Source organism: Cinclus cinclus, chromosome 3 (genome assembly GCF_963662255.1).
Source record: "Cinclus cinclus chromosome 3, bCinCin1.1, whole genome shotgun sequence".
Classification (NCBI taxonomy): domain Eukaryota; kingdom Metazoa; phylum Chordata; class Aves; order Passeriformes; family Cinclidae; genus Cinclus; species Cinclus cinclus.
In genome coordinates this window covers 32382269-32400670 of record NC_085048.1, presented here as the reverse complement: position 1 = coordinate 32400670, position 18402 = coordinate 32382269, and the positions used below count along the sequence as shown (strand labels likewise).

Sequence of the window (18402 nt, the reverse complement as noted above, 5' to 3'; positions counted from 1 at the left end):
GCCGTGCCGTGCCGTGCCGGGCCGTGCCGGACTGTGCCGTGCCGTGCCGTGCCGGGCCGTGCCGTGCCGTGCCGTGCCGTGCCGTGCCGTGCCGTGCCGTGCCGTGCCGTGCCGTGCCGTGCCGGGCCGGGCCGGACCGTGGGGCCGAGCGCCGCGGGCGCCGCCGGCGGGCAGCGGGACGGCGGCCACGTGACGCCCCCGCCCCGCACGGCGCCGGGCGCTGCGCACCGACCGAGCCGGCAGCACCGAGGAGCTGCGGAGCCGCGGCCGCCGCCGCGCCGCCCCCCGCCTCCGCGCCCTCCGCCCTGCCCGCGGGGCACGGGAGCCGGTGACGGGAGCGAGGCGGAGTCTGGAGGGAAGATACGGAGAGATAGAGATTTAAATCACATCCCCGGCTGTAGAAGGGGCAGCAGCAGCAGCAGCCCCGGCGCAGAGGCACGGACGCGCCCGCCGAGACAGGTCTGCCGGCTCCGCCGCTGCTGCTGCTGCTCACCATGGGTGCCGCCGCCGCCGAGCCCCCCAGCGCCATGGGCCTGGTGTCCAGCGTGGTGAACGACACCCTCGAGTTCTACCGCTGGACCTGGAGCATCCGAGGTAACGCGCCAGGGCGGCCGCGGCTCCGCCATCGCCGTGCCCGGCGCCCCCCGCCCGCTGCCACTGATGCGCAGCGGCTCAAAATGGCTCCGTCTCCCGGGAGACGCGGAGCGCGCTCCGGATCCCCGGGATGGGGCCGCGGCGGGGGCCAGACCCCCCCGCTCCCGCCTGCCCTCCTCGCCCCTCCGGGCGTGCTCGGCGCAGCGTTCGTTTATCTGCCGTGATCCCGCGTAGCGGCCCGGGGTGCGCGGGGCATCGATCCGCGGCAAGGTGAGCGCGTCCCCCGAGCGCCTACGGGTGGACGCAGCGAAATCCGCTTCACAGGGCCGTGGTTCCTCCGGGTCTCTGCAGCCCCGGCGTGCCCTGGGGTGGTCATATGGGGATCTGATGTCGGAGGTAAGCGAGGCCCTCCGGTAAATCGTTCCGGAGCTCAGGCGGTCTTTGGCTTCGGCGGCAGGTGGGAGCCCCGCGTCGGCATCGCGTGGAGTTCAGCAAAAGAAATGAGGAAATGGTTGTTAGCGCCAGTGCAGCAGCTCTTCACTTTATATTAAATGTGTTTGGGTCAGTTCTGCCGTTTTCCGTTTTCAATGTGCTCCTCTCCTGTATTGGCACTCCACGACTGCAATGTGGCAGATGCTGAAAGAAGAGGAAAGGTCTTGGAATACGTATGGAGAAATGTGCAAAAGCAGCTCTCAGTGCCGGGACGGCAAATGAGGTGGTACCTTGCTGCAGTGGCCGGTAGCTCTGGAAGCGTTATTGGTCAGCGTGAATGGTTCTGTCTCGTGTGACAAATGAAAGGAGTCGCAGCTTTCACAGTTGCTATTGTGAGTAGCCACGGGCAGCTGACAGAAGGATCACTTGCTCCTCTGGATGTTTTCTTCTTTTTTTCCTTGTCCACGCAGCGATGAAGTTTAGCTATTTGAAACACACAGAGAAAAACTGGAGTGCATGCAGCTGTGGATGTGTTTCGATAAGTGGGAAAGTGGGGCCTTCATTAAAGACGGAAAGCTCACTGCATCAGCAGTCTTTGCTTTTCCACCCCCCTCCCTTCTGCCATCTGTCAGATAATAAATTAATCTTGTATTATAGATGGAAGGAGCTATTTTTTATTTTTTTTTTACAATTTGGCTTTCTGTAACTTCTATGTTTTGCAATATTTTAAAAATTTAGCTTGCATGCATAGTTTTCTCTTTCTGTTTTCAAAAACTGCCAGAATATGAGAGCAAATCAAAATGCTTGCAGCACTGCATTGCAATCTACCAGTGTTTGTTCTCTGACTCTTGCAACATACAATTGTTCATGGACTGGTAGGTAACAAATGAAAGAGATGCTATTCTAGTCAATCAGTAGCATTTTCAGATGGATATAAAAATAGATGTGGGTACATAGCTGATAGCCTTATGGATTATTTGATTTCTTTGAAAAAAAAATATTCTGTAAGTTCTGATACATATCCTGAACTTCAGACATATTATTTAAATCTGTCAATACACCGAGTCCATTGTAAGCAAAAAATTATCGGGGGGGGGGGGGGGGGAGAAGAAGAAAAAGCAAGTAAATTTAAAGAATGTAACACTAAGTAACTGACAGCGATAATACACATAGAGCAAACTTTTTTTCTTCTGCTTTTTATATTATATTAAGCAGCAATAGGTAGTGCCCCCAAAATATGTGTAAGCCTTACCAATTTACAAATGAAAAATTTTTAATTTCTGCTTTAAGTTCGGTAGCATTACTGTTAAAGCAGGATTCCATTGTACTGAAATAATCAGTCCTATTTTGTGGAGAGTTTCTTGTTCAGATTTTAGATTACAGCAGGTCCCTGCAAGGCTATTTTGGATAGAGCCTACGTCACATGAAAAATACATTACACTTCTTATTTATACCCAGTAGTGTGTGAAACAAGGTTCTCCTGTAGTTCTTTTACAGTCAGGTAGGGATAGGAGAAACTTGTTATATGCCACATTGTGGTTACAAGGTAGCTCAGGATAAGAAAGTGTTATTCATGAGGCAATGCTGTGTGGCTGTTCAGTGAAATAATTTTTAATGCCCCAAGTCCTGCAAAAATACCTGCTCAGTTTGCATGTTTCTTTGCCCAGACAAAAATAAGTGTCCATTTGCCATCTCTGAGAGAGCATACAGCATCCGTCCAGTACCTAAAGGGGGATGTGACAAGAGAGCAGGAGAGGGACCTTTTACAAGGGCATGTAGTGATAGGGCAAGGTAATGACTTCAGACTGAAACAGAGTAGGTTTAGATAAGATATTAGGAAAAAAATCTCTCCTGCAAGGGTGATAAGGCACAGGAACACGTTGCCTAGAGAACTTATGGATGCCCCATCCCTGGAATTGTTCAAGGTCCAGTTGGATGGGGCTCTGAAATTCTAGTGGGAGGTGTCTCTGGCCATGGCAGGGTAGTTGGAAGTAGGTCCCTTTAGGGTCCCTTCGAACCCAAACCATTCTATGATATGTTAAAATTGTGAATTCAGCACTGTTATGAATTAATGCAATTCACCTTTGTGTTAAGAGCTATGACAGTGATGTTGCTCAACAGAAAACACAAATTATGGCATGCAAGACCATTGCTTAATGTTCAATATCATTAAATAAAAAGCTATACCACGCAGCAAAGTTGCTCAACAAATGATGCTATGCAATAGCATTACACAATAAATCATACTGAAACACTACTACACAGCAAAATTACACAACAAATTGTGAAGAAATTGTATTCCCACTACCACTCCTACACTTATTCTCTCCAGTTCCCACTTCCATTTTTTATTCAACACCTGCATGTCTTTAGCCCTGTTCTCTGTATTCAGCAGGATTGTCCTGCCAGCAGGTGTTTTCTCCTGCTGCCTTGGACTCCTGTGATGAGACTTGTGTAGAACTGTGCCAGAACATCCCACTGAGTCTTGTGCTGCTTTATTTTTGCACATTAAAGATCTGATAATTTTCCTCCCTTGCTTTTAAAAAGTGCTGTTTAAAAAACATCTGACCTTTTCTGAGAAAAAAAAAAACCAAAAAAAGACCAAGTATATGATGAGCCTAAATGGATTTTGAGTTGATGCTACAATTTATTTTAGCATTAAGCATGATGTCTAAAGCTGATTTGTTTGTGGTTTTGGTTTCTTAAGTCTTGCATTTTGGCTGGACACATGCAGTGTTCTGTGACTTTTCCCCCATATAAATTATCAAATACATTTTCAGTGTTAGCTTAATGCATTTGCTTGTTCATTTGTTGAAAAACTACTTTTTTTTTCTCTCCTTCCTTGACTGCTTTTCAGACCCCTTTCATGAATGCCCGAAATCCATTGTAACCATATATTCACCTAGAAGGCTGAAGGACATAATTTAGGAAGCCATAGACTTCAAGAAGAGACAGAAGGGTCAAAATATGCTCTTAGTGGTCATCAAGAGGGAAAAAAAAAAAAAGTGGTCAGAGGAACAGTTACTATCAGGAAATATGATCTAGGAATTCCGTGCCCTTATTTCTGTAAGGGCATGGGACCAGTTCCATGTAATTGCTAGGGCAGGGCTTCTTTCTTTCTCTCAGCTCAAGTAGCTGGTTGGGGTTGGATTTGCCAGGAAGGATTAAGGGTATGATTAGATGACTGAGCAAGTGACTTAAAGGGAGGTTCCAGGCTGAGTCCAGGAGAACTATTAAGATTAATAACTCAGGACACAGTCCAGGAAAGAAGAGTGGAAATCTCAAATCATGGGTGAAGAGACCATTGTCATTTGGGGAGCGGGAATAGGAGACCATGGCTTGAAAAGAAGATTTGTGAAACACTGTACAAAAAGATTTATTTAGAGGAGCTACTTAATTTGAATGTACTGAGCTAAGGAATAGAAGGCTTTACTGACTTTGGGTGAAAATGATTGTTCTTGGTGCTCAAGAGTATAAAGGAGGCAGGGCCATGCCAGGCCACGTGGGACTGCTTTGGAACAGCAACTATTTACAGCTGTTGCAGTTAATAAGATTACAGACTTTTTCCATCAGTAGGAAAGGAGAGAGATGCAAACTTTCACTTTAACGTAACATCTTGTTCAGTAGCAACATCAGTTGTAGCCTTTATCAGTTGGGTCAGAAGTGTAAGGCAGTGAGGATGGAGAAGATGAGAAACTTACAGCTGCTTGCCTAAAAGGTGAACCAGTGGAGCTGCTTCCTTGAGAACACGGATTGCCGTGAACAATTTTGCTAGGAGATCTTGGGACTGATTTAAAATTGCTCAGGAAGTTCGTGCTCATTTTCTTTTTCAGTCCAGGGGACAGAACCAGAACAAAACACATTTCTTCTTCCCTTGTACCTTCCCCCATGGAGAATCCAAATATAACCAAAGGATCCTGAGTGTTTATGCTTGAGAAAAGTTCACTGGAGTGCTTAACAGAATGCTCTGAGTGCAAGTAGTCCCTTGTAGCTGAGGATTTGTGCCAAAGCTGGAGGCAAGTAGAATCCCAGTGAAAGTGCTATAGAGTGTGATGATAGGGAAAGAGAATGAAGGGTGAGATTAAGGTTCGTGAAGTCTGTTTCACAGAAACAAAGCAGAACATGTTCCTAAACTTTCACAGGGCTAGCTGAGCATCAGATTTGGTGATTTGGCACGATACTTGTCTTGCAGATACAATTTTCTTCTCAGGGCAACGGTTTTTTCAGTCAGTGGCCATGACTGGCTAAAAACACGAGGATTAGACAGGGAGAAACACACTGGAAATGGGAAAGCTGTCTAACAGGCTGGCTGTCTTGTGGCAGAAACACAAAGCAAAAAGCCAGTGGCAGAAGCAGCACTTGGAGAAATGTATTATGAAAGTAAAGAGTGTTAATGCCTTGATCACATGAGACTGCTGTCAACTAAACTGAGCAATAGGAGCATCCCAGTTTCCTTGATTCATTTGACATTTAATTTCCAGTTAGTGAAGGGAGGCGATTTATCAGTGAGAAGAAAAAATACATAATCAGAACCAAACGCATACCAAGCATTTTTGGAAACGGAAACATCATTCAGAAAAGTACATTAGTGGAGGGGAAATGTCTGCTTAGAGACCTTGGGTCACTGGGCTTCAAGACCTTGGTCATGAGAAAGTAGCACCAAGCAAAATTAACTCTATGGATGAGAAGCTGAGTTATGAGTGGAAGACTTCTCTTTCCTAAAATGAGGGAAAAGAAGTTGTAGGGATGATATGTGAATCTCAGCTCTAGCAAAGAAATGAAACAGGAAAAATGCCTTCAAAGAGCACCAGTAAGAATGTGATACAAACTTCTGTTTGAACACTCATCAGCATGTTCCAGAAGGAAAAGGAAATGTGTAGACAAAGTGACAAGAACATAACTGAATGTTTGAAAATTCATTCTAAAACCGTATAGGTAGCATGTCTTGAAATCTTTGAAGGAAATAAGTTGATATGAATCCTCTTAAAGGAGAATTCATTGGAAAAGATCCAGAAATGGCTGTATACAGAATTTAACCAAGCTGATTACATGACATTAGTACCTACTGCAGAAGGCCAAATGACTAGATGTTTAAAATTTGGCACGTGGTGAATTGCTGTTGTGGAGTTCTCAGCAAATCATGTTTCTCAGCTGAGGCATCATGAGGTGTAAATCAGTATGTGGTCCTGGAACACCATACTGCAACCAGAGGTGAAGAACTATAGAGCTGTTGAAATATCCTTGGCATGAAGCAGGTGTAGTCATCCTGGAGACTCCACTGGTTATGTAGATTGATCAAGGAGAGTGGCTGAACTCTTGTTCATAGGTAGCTGTCTCTACTTGGAGTACCTTGACCAGGAGTGTTGGTAGTTGTCACCGTGAATTTCTGCTGTGCTCAGGGTGAAGAGGCATGTAGCCATAGGGCTGTGGTTATGGATCTGAACAACCAGGAGAGGTTGTATTCAGGGCAGCTATGCTGTGCTGTCCTGTGCAACCAGGGAAGAGTGTCAAAGGCTGCATAAGGACAGGTAGTAGAGGAAGCTTAGGGAATATAGGATGTAGTTCCTTTTAAGGTCTTGTAGATCAGGAGTCATGAGGAGTGGGTGAGGCAAGACTCCGCTTTTTCCTCTGCCAGTCCAGACAGGTTTTTGGAGTTACTTGATTCAGATGGATTAGGAGAGCATTTAGATAAAAGGTGAATGGATGAAAAGACTCCAAATAGTTATGGAGAGGACTTTGAGAGGAAGAATTTGCTAGGATGCAAGGCTAAGGGAGAAGAGGCTGTTGTGTGTACTGAAGAGTTTTTTGAGGTAAGGCAAGTGGGGTTGAATGAATGCCTGAATGACCTGAAAAACTGGAGCTAAATGAGAGTTCATTTATCTAAAAAGAATCGACCATTAAAAGAATGACAGCTTTGGCTTTTAAAGGGTGTTGGTATGAGTGGAGTGTTCCTGGAGCACAGAAGTTTTTACAGTGTGATTTTAAAGACAGATTTGATCTGTAAGGTAGGACTTCTCTGACTGGTAAATATATGGCAAGGCTTCGCTTTCTCAAGCTGTATTGGAAACCAAGCTGGAGCTACTACTGCACTTCATAAGGGATTCTTTGAGTGGGACTGTCTGACTGACACCTCATTTAGGAGGATGTAGATGCTGAACACAGTTACTGGATCTTGTGCGGTGACAAGTGGGTACAACTGTGCTCAGTGTTGTCAAACTCAAGTGCTTCTGAGTTTATGAACTTCAAAGTCTTGTGGAATTTTAAGGATGTAAATGAAGGCAGCTCTGAAACTCAGGCTTGGCAATACTTAGGTGTTAGCCCTGTTGGGGTTTTGAGTACTGCACCCTAGCTTGTAGGCAAAGCAATAAGTAGCTGCAAGGCAAGCCTAGAGATGAAGAGTGCAACATGGTTTGTGTTAACTCCCTTTGTGTGTACTTGGATCTCAAGATAAGTATGAGCTAGATTACCTTTCTCTCATGGAAGGTGAGGGAGAATAAGCTACCTCAGTTTAGCTTACATTTGATGCAAGATAGTGATACACCTGTGGGCATCAATTGCTCTTGGTTTTGTTTTGCTTATGTGCCTGCAGCTCCACTTCTTTCTTTAGGTACTTGAATAATTTCAGTGGTTTGATCTTTAAGTCCTGTCCTGGAGTGTTCACTCTCTCTGTGACATTTTATCTGCTTGCACCATGGGATACTTCCCTTATTTTGTGTTTGCATGACAAGGTTTTGGTACTAGGGGGGCTATGCTAGAAGCTTCCCCCTTCTTCCAACACAGCCAATGCCTACCCATTCCAAGATGGGCCCACTGCTGGCCAAGACTGAGCCTGTCAGTAGCAGTAGTAAAGTCTCTGTGACAAAAATCACACCATCAAAAGCAGCATGGCTAGCAGATTGAGGCAGGTGAGTCTGTGCCTCTACTCCACTCTTGTGAGACCCTACCTTGAGTACAGCTTCCACCTCTGGGGTCCCCAGCACAAAAAGGACAATGACCTATTGGAGCAAATCTAGAGCAGGGCCACCAAGCTGATTAGAGGGATGGAGCACCTCTCCTACGAGGAAAGGCTAGGAGAACTGGAATTGTTCAGCCTGGAAAAGAGAAAGTTTTGGGGTGACCTAATTGTGTCCTTCCAGTATCTAAAAGGACCCTACAAGAAAAATTGAATGAAACTTTTTACAAGGGCATATTGTGAGAAGATGGAGGAATGGCTTCAAGCTGAAAGAGTGGAGGTTTAGATTAGAAATTTGAGGAAAAAAATATTTAGTCTGAGGGTGGTGAGATTCTGGAACAGGTTGCCCAGAAAAGCTGTGGATGCCCCATCCCTGAGAATGTTTAAAGCCAGGTTGGATAGGGCTTTAAACAATCCCACCTAGTGGGAGATATCCCTGTTCATGACAGAGTTGTTTGAAATGGATGATCTTTAATGTCCCTTTCCAAACCAGGCCATTCTATAATTCTACAATAATATACTTAAGAAAAAGAAAAGAAAAATGGCACAGAAATAATTGCAGCCAGAGAAGACATGAGTGAGAATATGTGAGACAAACCACTCTGCAGACTTTGGAGGTCAGGGAAAGAGGGTGAGGAGTTGCTCCAGGTGCTGGAACAGAGATTCCCCTGCAGCCCATGGGGAAGACCATGGCTGTAACTTTTTGTTGTGTTCCCTTCCCAGTTGTTGTCGGGCAGGGGAAAGTTCCAAGGTTTGTGAGTGCTGGCCTTTCAGGCACTCAGCTTCATGGTTTCTCACAGAAACCTGTAGTTTCCAGCCGGCATAAAAAGACCAGGAGAGCAGCTCAGACTTTTTCCACAGGCTTTATTATCGTCCATGAAGGGGTCAGGCTACAAATCCAAAGATGGGGGATCACACATGTACTTTTATAGGGTTTGGGGGATCACAAGTAAACCAATGGAAAACAGGGTTAACACATTTTGGCCAACTACATTGTCTTTCTTTGTTTGGGACAACCAATTATAAAGAATCAAACCTAACCAATAATATTCTAAAAAGATAAGAAGAAGAGCTTGCATTTTTCTAACAGGAGTCATTCTAAGCAAGTAGTTTTTCTTATCTCAAAGGAGATTCCAGGGGGCTGTCACAGGACTAATTGCAGAGGGATTCATCTCTACACATGGTGAGGTACCTGTGCTCCTGATGCCTGTGGAGGTCCAGAGATCCTTCTGCAGCCTGTGGAGGAGCCTCACACCAGAGCAGGTGGATGCCATAAAAAGGCTGTGACCCTATGGGAAGCCTGTGCTGGAGTGGGCTCCTGGCAGGAAGGATCCCACACTGGATCAGTTTGTGAAGAACTGCAGTCTGTGAGAAGGAGGCTCAGGCTGGAGAATTTCATGGAGACTGTCTCCTGTGGGAGCGACTCCATGCTGGAGCAGGGGGAAGACTCAATCTCCAAAGGAAGAAATGGTATCAGAAACAACATGTGAACATCAGAAACAACTGACTCTAATCCTTATTCCCTGTCTCTCATTGCCATTGGCAGGGAGAAGGTAGAGAATCAGGAGTGAAGTTAAGCCTGAGAAGGAGGGGGGGTTGGGGAGAAAGGTGCTTTTCAGATTTGTTCTACTTCTCATTATACAACTCTGATTTTGATTGGTAATAAATTCAAGTAATTTCCCTAATCACATCTGTTTTGTCCATGTCTCTTTGTGACTTCTCCCTGTCCTTTTACTCATGAGCCTTTTTTTTTCTATTTTCTCTACCCTGTCCAGCTGAGTGGGGAGTGATAGAGCAGCTTTGGTGGGTGACCTCCAGCCAGGGTCAAACCACTACATCTCCAGTTTCACTCTCTGTTTCAACATAATCATGAACTCTTGGTTCTGCTTGGTTCATTTCTGTCATATTTTCCTATTCCTCTTATCTCTTTCTGCTGTATCGAAAAAGTGTTCATCTTCCAGCTCTTGCATATGTTATGTTTAGTTTACATACTTGACTATGGTGTTCTTCTATTTTCTTTGTTTTTTAATCTGCTTATAGATATTATCTCCTTGATTCCCTTTCCCAATTATGACCAATAAGAAAAATTGTTTTATTGCTTTCTAAATGTTCCTGGAATACTGCTGGAAGAAGTGAATTTATAACCCATGTCTTTCACTTTTTCTGTTGAGCCAGGAAATCTCCCCTCTGACTTGATTTTATGTCCTTCGATTCTTGGAATATCATTGTAATACCTTGGTTTTAAATGGTTTGAGGTAGAATAAAGAAAATAAGAAAGTAGTTAATAGTTAACTTGACTAGCTGGGCTGTAAATAGGAGACTTCATATTTTCTACAGTTTAATATTTAGTGTTTACCAGAAACAGATGTGCCTGATAGAAATACCCATATGCAGAGTACCTCAAAATGCTTTGACAGGTAGGGTTTTTTTTCTGCTCTGTCATTTCAGTGCTCCCTGAATTTTTTACCAAGACTGAGAGCCTTTATTGCAGAAACTATTAGGGAAGCTTGGGGGCCGTGTGTTGGCCTGGAAGGTAATGCAACTGTAGAAGTGAAAAGACTTAGTTGTAGCAGTTGTTTGGATATTATGGATATTATGTAGCTTCCAAACTGATGATTTTGCTACTGTGTACTTGGAGAATGAAAGATTCAGACGCTGGTCACCCTTTCTGTAATTTTTGGGTTAAGAACATTTTGTCATTTAGTTCATATTTTGAAAATCAGCATTTCAAAATTAGTCTTTCTTTTTATTTTTTTTGTGTGTTTGATTCCTCACCCCTGATTTGTCATTTTTTGCTCTTGTTAAAGGGATGTTGAGGAATTAAGTTCTAAATGTTTTAGTGTTTTCTTTTTCCTTGGAGGCTTTGACTGATGTATTTGTGTTAAGCTAAGAGAAGACCTAATGTATCTCACAGCTGTAAATTTACTTCTGCCTCTGAACTTTGAAGGGCTAATGCATTTCAGTAACTCCTTTTGTAGTTTTTAATCAAAACAAAATTCTCATCTCATTCATCCTTCTGTAAAACCAAAGTAATGAGGAGCATCCTTGTGATAATGCAAACAGGAGAAACAGGTAGTTTATCAGAGAGCTGTCTGTGCAGCTTCTTGCAGTTTTTCTTCAGTAGCTTTCAGGTATTATCCTTAGGTAGATTTCACTTGCCACTGCTGGTTTTTATACATGCATAAGCACTGCATTTAAAACTCTCTAAATGTTCATCTGGAACCCTGAAAAACTGTAACAAGAGCAGAAGTGTATGTGGCTTACATCTGCTATGTAGTTAAGCATCACTGTCCTTCCAGTGTGTCAGCACATTAGCAAGACATGTATGACTGCTGAATTTACTGTCCTGTGTATGCTGAGTATGTAACACTAGACTCTGCAGTGGATGAGACCTTGCAGAGTTATTATTGAACTGATTTTGATGATCTTCCACATTTTTCAGTGAATTTACTTTTAAACTGAGGGAATCCAGTAATGATTCTGTTTATGGAGAAAATCATCGTACCCTAAGATCATCACCTTCAGCATTATAGAACTTGGGGAGGGCCAATAGATTAATCTGTTATTGCAACATTGGATGTGGATAAATCCTGTGTTTGTATTATTGCTTACTGATACCCCTACAACTGTTTTCACAGTGCCAAACCCCAGTGCTTTTGTGTAAAGTAATGACATGTCCAGCCTGAGCTCTGAAAAATAGTTTTAGCAAAAACCACAAAAGTTTGAATAAAAGTTCCATTAGAAGAAAAGCTTCATGAAGTGTGTTTTGTACAGTACTTTTATTGCTTTAGAAATACAGAGACATAGACTGGATTATAAAGTCCACAACTAGTTTATAAAATTACATTGTTTGGTAGGGTTGGAGGTTTTATTTGCTTTCATCTTTTTACTCCATAAATTATAATATTTAAGAAAAAGCATGCAGATGTCACTGCCCTGGGAATGCATCTTGCATTTGTGATGTTTGGAAAAGTTTTGGCAACCAGAAGAATGCTTCATGCCTCAAGGGCTTGTATCTTGCAAATCTTGTGTAAGCTTCAGTGAGGATTATACTTTTATTATTCCTTGAAGCAGAGCATTTGTACTGTCCTCACAAGTAATCATAATCAATGGAGGAGATAAATCATATATCATTTGAGCAAGGTAATCTCTTTGGACTTGAAAATCCTGAGACTTGATGGCAAATTGTCACGTGTCCTGAACTTCACAGCAATTCCATTATTATTCTTGTCTTGAAACATGTGTATCATGTAATTTCTGCATACAGGCACAAAGACAATATAGTAGTAATGACTGAGTGATAGGAGTCCTGAGAAGACTAGAATGCTGGTCAGAATAACAGGAAGGCTAGTTAAAAATACCTGGCCTTTTAACAGCAAATTGGGATTATGCCTTCCTGTTACTTTAATGGGAGTTTGTGAAACACATGCACATAACACAGGTGTTTGTTAGCTGCAGGAGATGTTGCTCTTAGCTGTGTGGCATTTTGATTTTATGTTGCTGGATGCAGCTTTAAAGAAGACTAAGCAGTCAATGACAAACCCCTGAAATGCAGAACAAAGCCACAACTCGTTATGGGTGAGACCTCTTAGTCTTGCCTTGTAGTCCTCTTGGTTTTGGGGCAGGCATCTCTCATTCCTGACCCCAACACGATTTTGTACAGCAAACTTCAAATATGTGGGTTTCATTGTTTTGATTTTTGGGGCATGTGCTCTTATTATTCATTGTGCTTGAGGCTGAATACTCTTATTCTTGCACCTCAGTTTTTATGTTTTATGGCTTGTTAAAATGTCAATGCTTTCCCATACAATTTTGATGTCTCCTGTTCTTGTCCCAAACATATGATGGGTCTAAGAAAGAAAATTATAATGAACTAGTTAATGTTGAATCCTAATTTCTTTGGCTGTAGAGGGAAACTTTATGCAGTAGGTCCAGTTAACCAGCAAGCTGCTATATGTTCTACTGGGCTTGCTGCCTCTGAAAAGACATATCTTGTGCTAAAATGAGAAATTCTTCTGAGACAGGTCTCAGCTTATAGATGCGTTAATGGAAGCTTCACAGCCTTTGCTTTGTAGATGATATTAGATTGTTTCTGAGTTAGGTACAGGTATCTTTGACCCTGTCAAACTTCTTAGAAATGCCTGTAGTGCCAGAAGACTGCAGACATTACCAAGTATGATAGATAAGACAGCATAAGTTGGCCATTCTTTTTCATCCCAATCATTTTGCTTCCCTGCAGCAATCTGTCTACAAAATCCCTCCTAAGAAGACATGGACCTTTCTTTTGCCTGAAACATGGATGGCTATAGGGTTAGCATTTTAGTTCACGCAGTAGCTTCAATCTGCTATTACAGGATTTTTCATTTGAAAAAACTTTATAAACAGAGATTATTAGCAACAGGACAAGAGGAAATGGCCTCAAGCTGTGTGTGGGGAGCTTCAGGTTCGACATCAGGAAAAATTTGTTTACTGGATGGGTGGTTAGACATTGGCTGCCCCAGCAAGTGGTGGAGTCACCATCCCTGGAGGTGATCAAGAAATGACATGGCACATAGGTGCTGTGTTTAATTGACATGGTGGTGTTCAGTCACAGGATGGACTCGATGATCCTGCAGGTCTTTTCCAATTTTAATGATTCTGTAATATCACAAATTGAGGATTAGAGTGCAATGAATAATCAATAGCAAGCAGGTAAGTTAATTCAAGCCATGACAACTTAAAAGAAAAATTTATTTGGGGCTGTATGAACAGCTTTATTAAAATAACAGTAAGTGAATAGAAATTTTCTTAATTCTGTAGATTTTCAATCCTATACACACAATCAAAAATGTGGCCTCTCAATTTTCACTCTGCAATGCTGCTTCATTATCAGTCTTCAGTCTCAAACTGTGCAGCCCATGTAGTTCATGTACTATTTTAAAGGCTAATTTTATAGCTTTAGCTATTGGTGTTCTGAGGTGTTAGTCAAAGACTGAGCTTTTTTCTTGGAATTTCTACAAGCTGCTAACAGTAAATCTGTTTTTAAATTATTCTGATGCATTACTCAATTTAGTTTAAGAGCATAGTCAAGTTTACTTTCAGTGGATCCAGTCAGCAGTGGTTGTGTAGCCAGAGTGAATCTTGTATTCACTTGCAAATATTTACATGACTGAACCAGTATTTTTAATAAAAATGTTGGAGAGAAGTATATCATATATTTATCTGTAGCCAGAAAGAAAAGGGGGAGGGAGTGGAGCACTAAAGCACTAAAATCACTGAAGGAATCTAGTGTGAAAACTTTGTAAACTTTTCGAGGTGTGTGAAGCTATGTTTCTCACCTGTTTTTTTATATGATATGTGCTTCCATTTTGTAATTATTTCAATTATAGTGGTAGTGGAACTAACAAGATGTGGGAAATTTTTAGATAATTAAAACACTGTGGTTCATGGAACAGTACTACAATTAGATAATACTTATTTGCCTTCCTTATATTGTGGTGTTAAAATTTGACTTGTTTAAGGAAATCTTTGTTAAACTTGAGATTGGCTGTGAGAGTACTTTTTTTAAAATAAAGGTAATCTGCAGAGAGCTCTCACAGAACCACTTTTAAACGCTCACCATCCTTTCTGCAGTCTCTTTAGAAATGTAATCGGACAGATGGATGTGCTGGATTGGCACTGTAAGTGTCTTTGCGCTGAGAATAGTATCAATAGCTATTAATAACATTGAAAGGCTCTCCAGATAAATTAGTGAGTAGCGACCTTATAGCTAAGGAATACATATGTTGTTAAACTAAAAATAAAGATTTTCTAAGTAGTCATTTTGAACCCAGCATGAACACAGGGAATTACAAAAATCATGTATTTTAGTAATGTAATACTTTCTCTAAAACTCATTTTAAAAGCAGAGATAATCACCATTGTACTGTTTCAGGATTTCTCTAGGTGAATGTCAAAGTGACTGTATTATGCATCTGTTTGCTTCTTTGTAAAGTTTGTACTTCTTAGGGAAAGAAAAAAATTGATTATAGGCTAAGTAAAATGCAGGAAATTGAACCATCTAAAATCTTCTCTAGCAGAAAGGAAATGCTGAACCATGTTTAACAGAAATGCTTGCTTATTAAAGCAATTACAGTATGTTTCTCAAAAGTTTCTTGTGATTTTTTAATGCTAGAACACCATCACTACAACTCTACTTACTGAAATTCATCTTCACTTGCCAACCATATTTCATTGTAGGTTAATTATGTCCTCTTTGGACATTGCCAGTCCTTTTCACTGGCCCTGCTTTTCTTCTTGCTTTGAAGGAAGATATCAAAAGGGTTTATGTGTGTATTTCTTGTTAATTTCCCCAAAAAAGGATTACATCCTTCAAAGGTAGGTACCCCAGGGCAATTTCAATTATTTTTATATATATATAATACTGTATATACTTACATATATATAAACACACATATAAATATATAGATATAAGTTTTTCTGATTTCTGTCTTTGCAAGGCAAAACTTTAGAATACATATACACAAAATTACAGGAAAGGCTTGTGTATATACTTATTTCCTCCTATTTCCTTACATAATGGTAATTTTCTATCAAGCACATATTAGCAGATGCCTTAGTCTAGGCTGGATTAATTTTTGCTATGAAGTGGAACCCTAAGTGTTCTAAAACTTTTCCCACCTTACCAGAAGAGCACTGTACTACAGGCTGTGCCATCAGAGCAGACATTTTATTTGTGATGGAATTAGAATCTGGGTCTTCGGATTTGAAAGACAAATGCATTAATCCCCTGAAAGATTCAGTCAATCTCTGTCAATTCTAATCAGGTAAAGGCATTGGTCTTTTTGCTTCACAGCAGTTGGAGGGATTTTTTTTAATTCAGGGAGCTGGCCTTTTTATTTCAAGCTTATTTTGTCTTTGAGGTAAAAATGTCCCTATTCCGTGTGAAATACTGCAGGATTTAATGCACTCATATGTCCCCTTAAGCTATCACAGTTCTCTGTAATTTGCAGAAATCTTTTGTGGTCATCAGCAACAGCTAGTAAGTAGGACACAAAATTATGCTGATTTTTTCTAGAACAGGTTGGGGACTGGGACAGAGGAAGGTGTTGGAGTAGTTTGGAATGTTTGTCTCTTGAGCAGATGACTTAAGATAGTGAATTTATCTTGGTTTGAAAGAGAGCATCTGAAAAAAAGCTTGGAGCAAGGGTCTGCATTTTACTGGGTTTTCTATGTAGAACACGGACAAATAGGCTTGCCAGGAAATTGGTTTTGTAATACCTTCTGTGCTATAAGAATGATACGTGGAGTTGACTTACAATGCAACAACTTACTTTGCATATCCAGGAGTGATGAAAAAGTTCTGGGATTAATAGTATCATGTTTTCTGATGCCACAGTATGCAGAAGCTCCTAGATGGCCTTAAAATAAACGTCAGGTGGTGTTTGTAGAATAGACTCTTCTGTTTTGGCCAGGATGTACTCCAGAACTGAATTGCCTACCATGTTCCCTGTCATAGAAGCATTTTGCGTTTGAAGTGTAATTACTTGTCCTAGGAGAGGTCAGGCCCCAAAATGGCAATGCTATATTCCCTGGGCAGTGTGTTACAAGATTTTTATTAGTAACATATATTTTTCCTGTGAACACTTCAAGACTTCTCTAAAGTGTGGTGGCTCACTGTCCAGTAACCCTTTGCAGAGGGAAAGTGGCTGACACCATGGTTTGGAAGAGTAATGGCAGCTTCTCAGGTGCTCTTATGTAGTTGTCAGAGTTAATGAAATATATCTCTTGGTTTTCTCCAGTGAAGTTCTTCAATTTATAGTATTTGTAGAAACAAGGTGGAAGAATTGTTTACAGTGATGATGAGGTGTGAGGCAAAGCCCACTTGCAGCTGGGTTTTAATATGTTGTCCCTTTGTCTTTCACCCTCTAGTGAATCCTCATTCTTCCATCTAGAAGTCTAGAAATATTTGTCTCCTGACACAGAAAGAAATCTGGAATAGGTTCTGGTTTCCTATTTTCAGCACTGGGTGATAACATTTACCTGATGGCTAAAACTCAAATCTTCCTTGTTCACATTTCTTTGTATTGCCACTTTAGAGTGTAAGATTACCATGAAACACTGTGTTAGAAAATAGAAGACAGATTCTCTAATGTGTATTTTCCTCTTTTCCCTCTTTATATTGCTTATTGCAAGAAACCTGGTAAAGCAGCTATGCTCTTGCCTCACCTGCTTTTAATTCTACGCACACTACAGTGAAGGGAGGTCTGGATTTGATTAAAGCATGTCACTCACTGTCTATTCCCAGAGCTGTCTCTTAACTCACACCTTTCTTCTTGTTTTCAAGATGAGTCCTTGCCTATTACTTGGTACCAGGTAGATAATGATGAGGGAGTTTTTTTGTTTGGTTGTTTTTTTTAAGATCTTTTGGTTTTAAATTCAGATTGGTTGAGCAATCGCTAAAGGCAAGAAGAAACTGAAGAGTAAAGGGTATAAGAGTAATAATTGCAATGCAGTAGTGATTTCAACTTCGGTAAATGGTATTATGTGTGGTTTCAGGAGCTTGCCAAAAAGTTAAGCGGTAACTCCCTTCTCTCTTTTCGGGTCCTCTTTTATTTCCTGTTTTTCTACAGCTGATCTATCTGGTTTTTTGACACTCTTACCTGTAGTCGTTGCCCTATCTTGCCCTTGGCTTCTTTTGGTGGCTGTGGCCACATGGAATCCCATCACTCCGGCAGCATCAGTGTCCTTGAAATTTCCATGCATTAGTTTGTGTTTTCTCTTCTGGTATTAACAGCCATAATAGAAGCAGTTAGACCTCATGAAATTTGTTCCTAAAAATCAGGTTCTAATTTATGGCCTTAAGTACAACAAATGAAACAAGAAAGAATTATAGAAGTAATGACAACACTGTTCTGTACTTCCCTCATTCTCTTGATAAGAAAGGTTTCCTAACTTGCTGGTTGTATGCCTGGGTTCAGGAATTAATTTAAGGCATAGGGATTTTTCATGGTGTTTGACTTACAGTTCTCTAAAATAACTTGTCCTCTAGGTAAATCTCTGGATAGCTGTATTTGTGAGTTTTTCCCACACTTGACTGAAGGCAGCTGTTTTAGAAGTTTGAGCTTTCCAAGGAGCCCTGTGATGTGATTTTCTTATGAAATGTAACTGGCTAAGCATCTGGAAAATAATCCAGTTAGCATCTTAGAGCTGTGCAGTATCTAAAGTTCTGGTAGTTATAAAGTAGTTACCTTTTATCTCTTGCTACAACCTGATATTAACCTTCAGGACAGGGGGGTGGGAAATGTGATATGTGGGACAACACTGTCACTAAGTAAGGAGGTGTCAGGGAAGTCTTGCTTCCATCTTCTAGCAGAGCTGTCTTCTAATCCTAGATGTCACTGGTTCATCAGGCTAAGACTGCTTTTTTTCATACTGATCCAGAA

At 41.5% G+C, this 18402-nt stretch overlaps 1 protein-coding gene across 1 annotated transcript in view; it reads left to right on the top strand.

Moving 5' to 3' along the window:
• The first annotated feature begins 494 nt into the window (after positions 1-494).
• The window catches only part of ELOVL4 (ELOVL fatty acid elongase 4), a 32021-nt gene continuing 14113 nt past the window's right edge, over positions 495-18402 (top strand). The window contains exon 1 of the mRNA XM_062488605.1: positions 495-594. Coding sequence (XP_062344589.1) covers positions 495-594 — 100 coding nt within the window. The remainder of the gene's footprint in view (positions 595-18402) is intronic.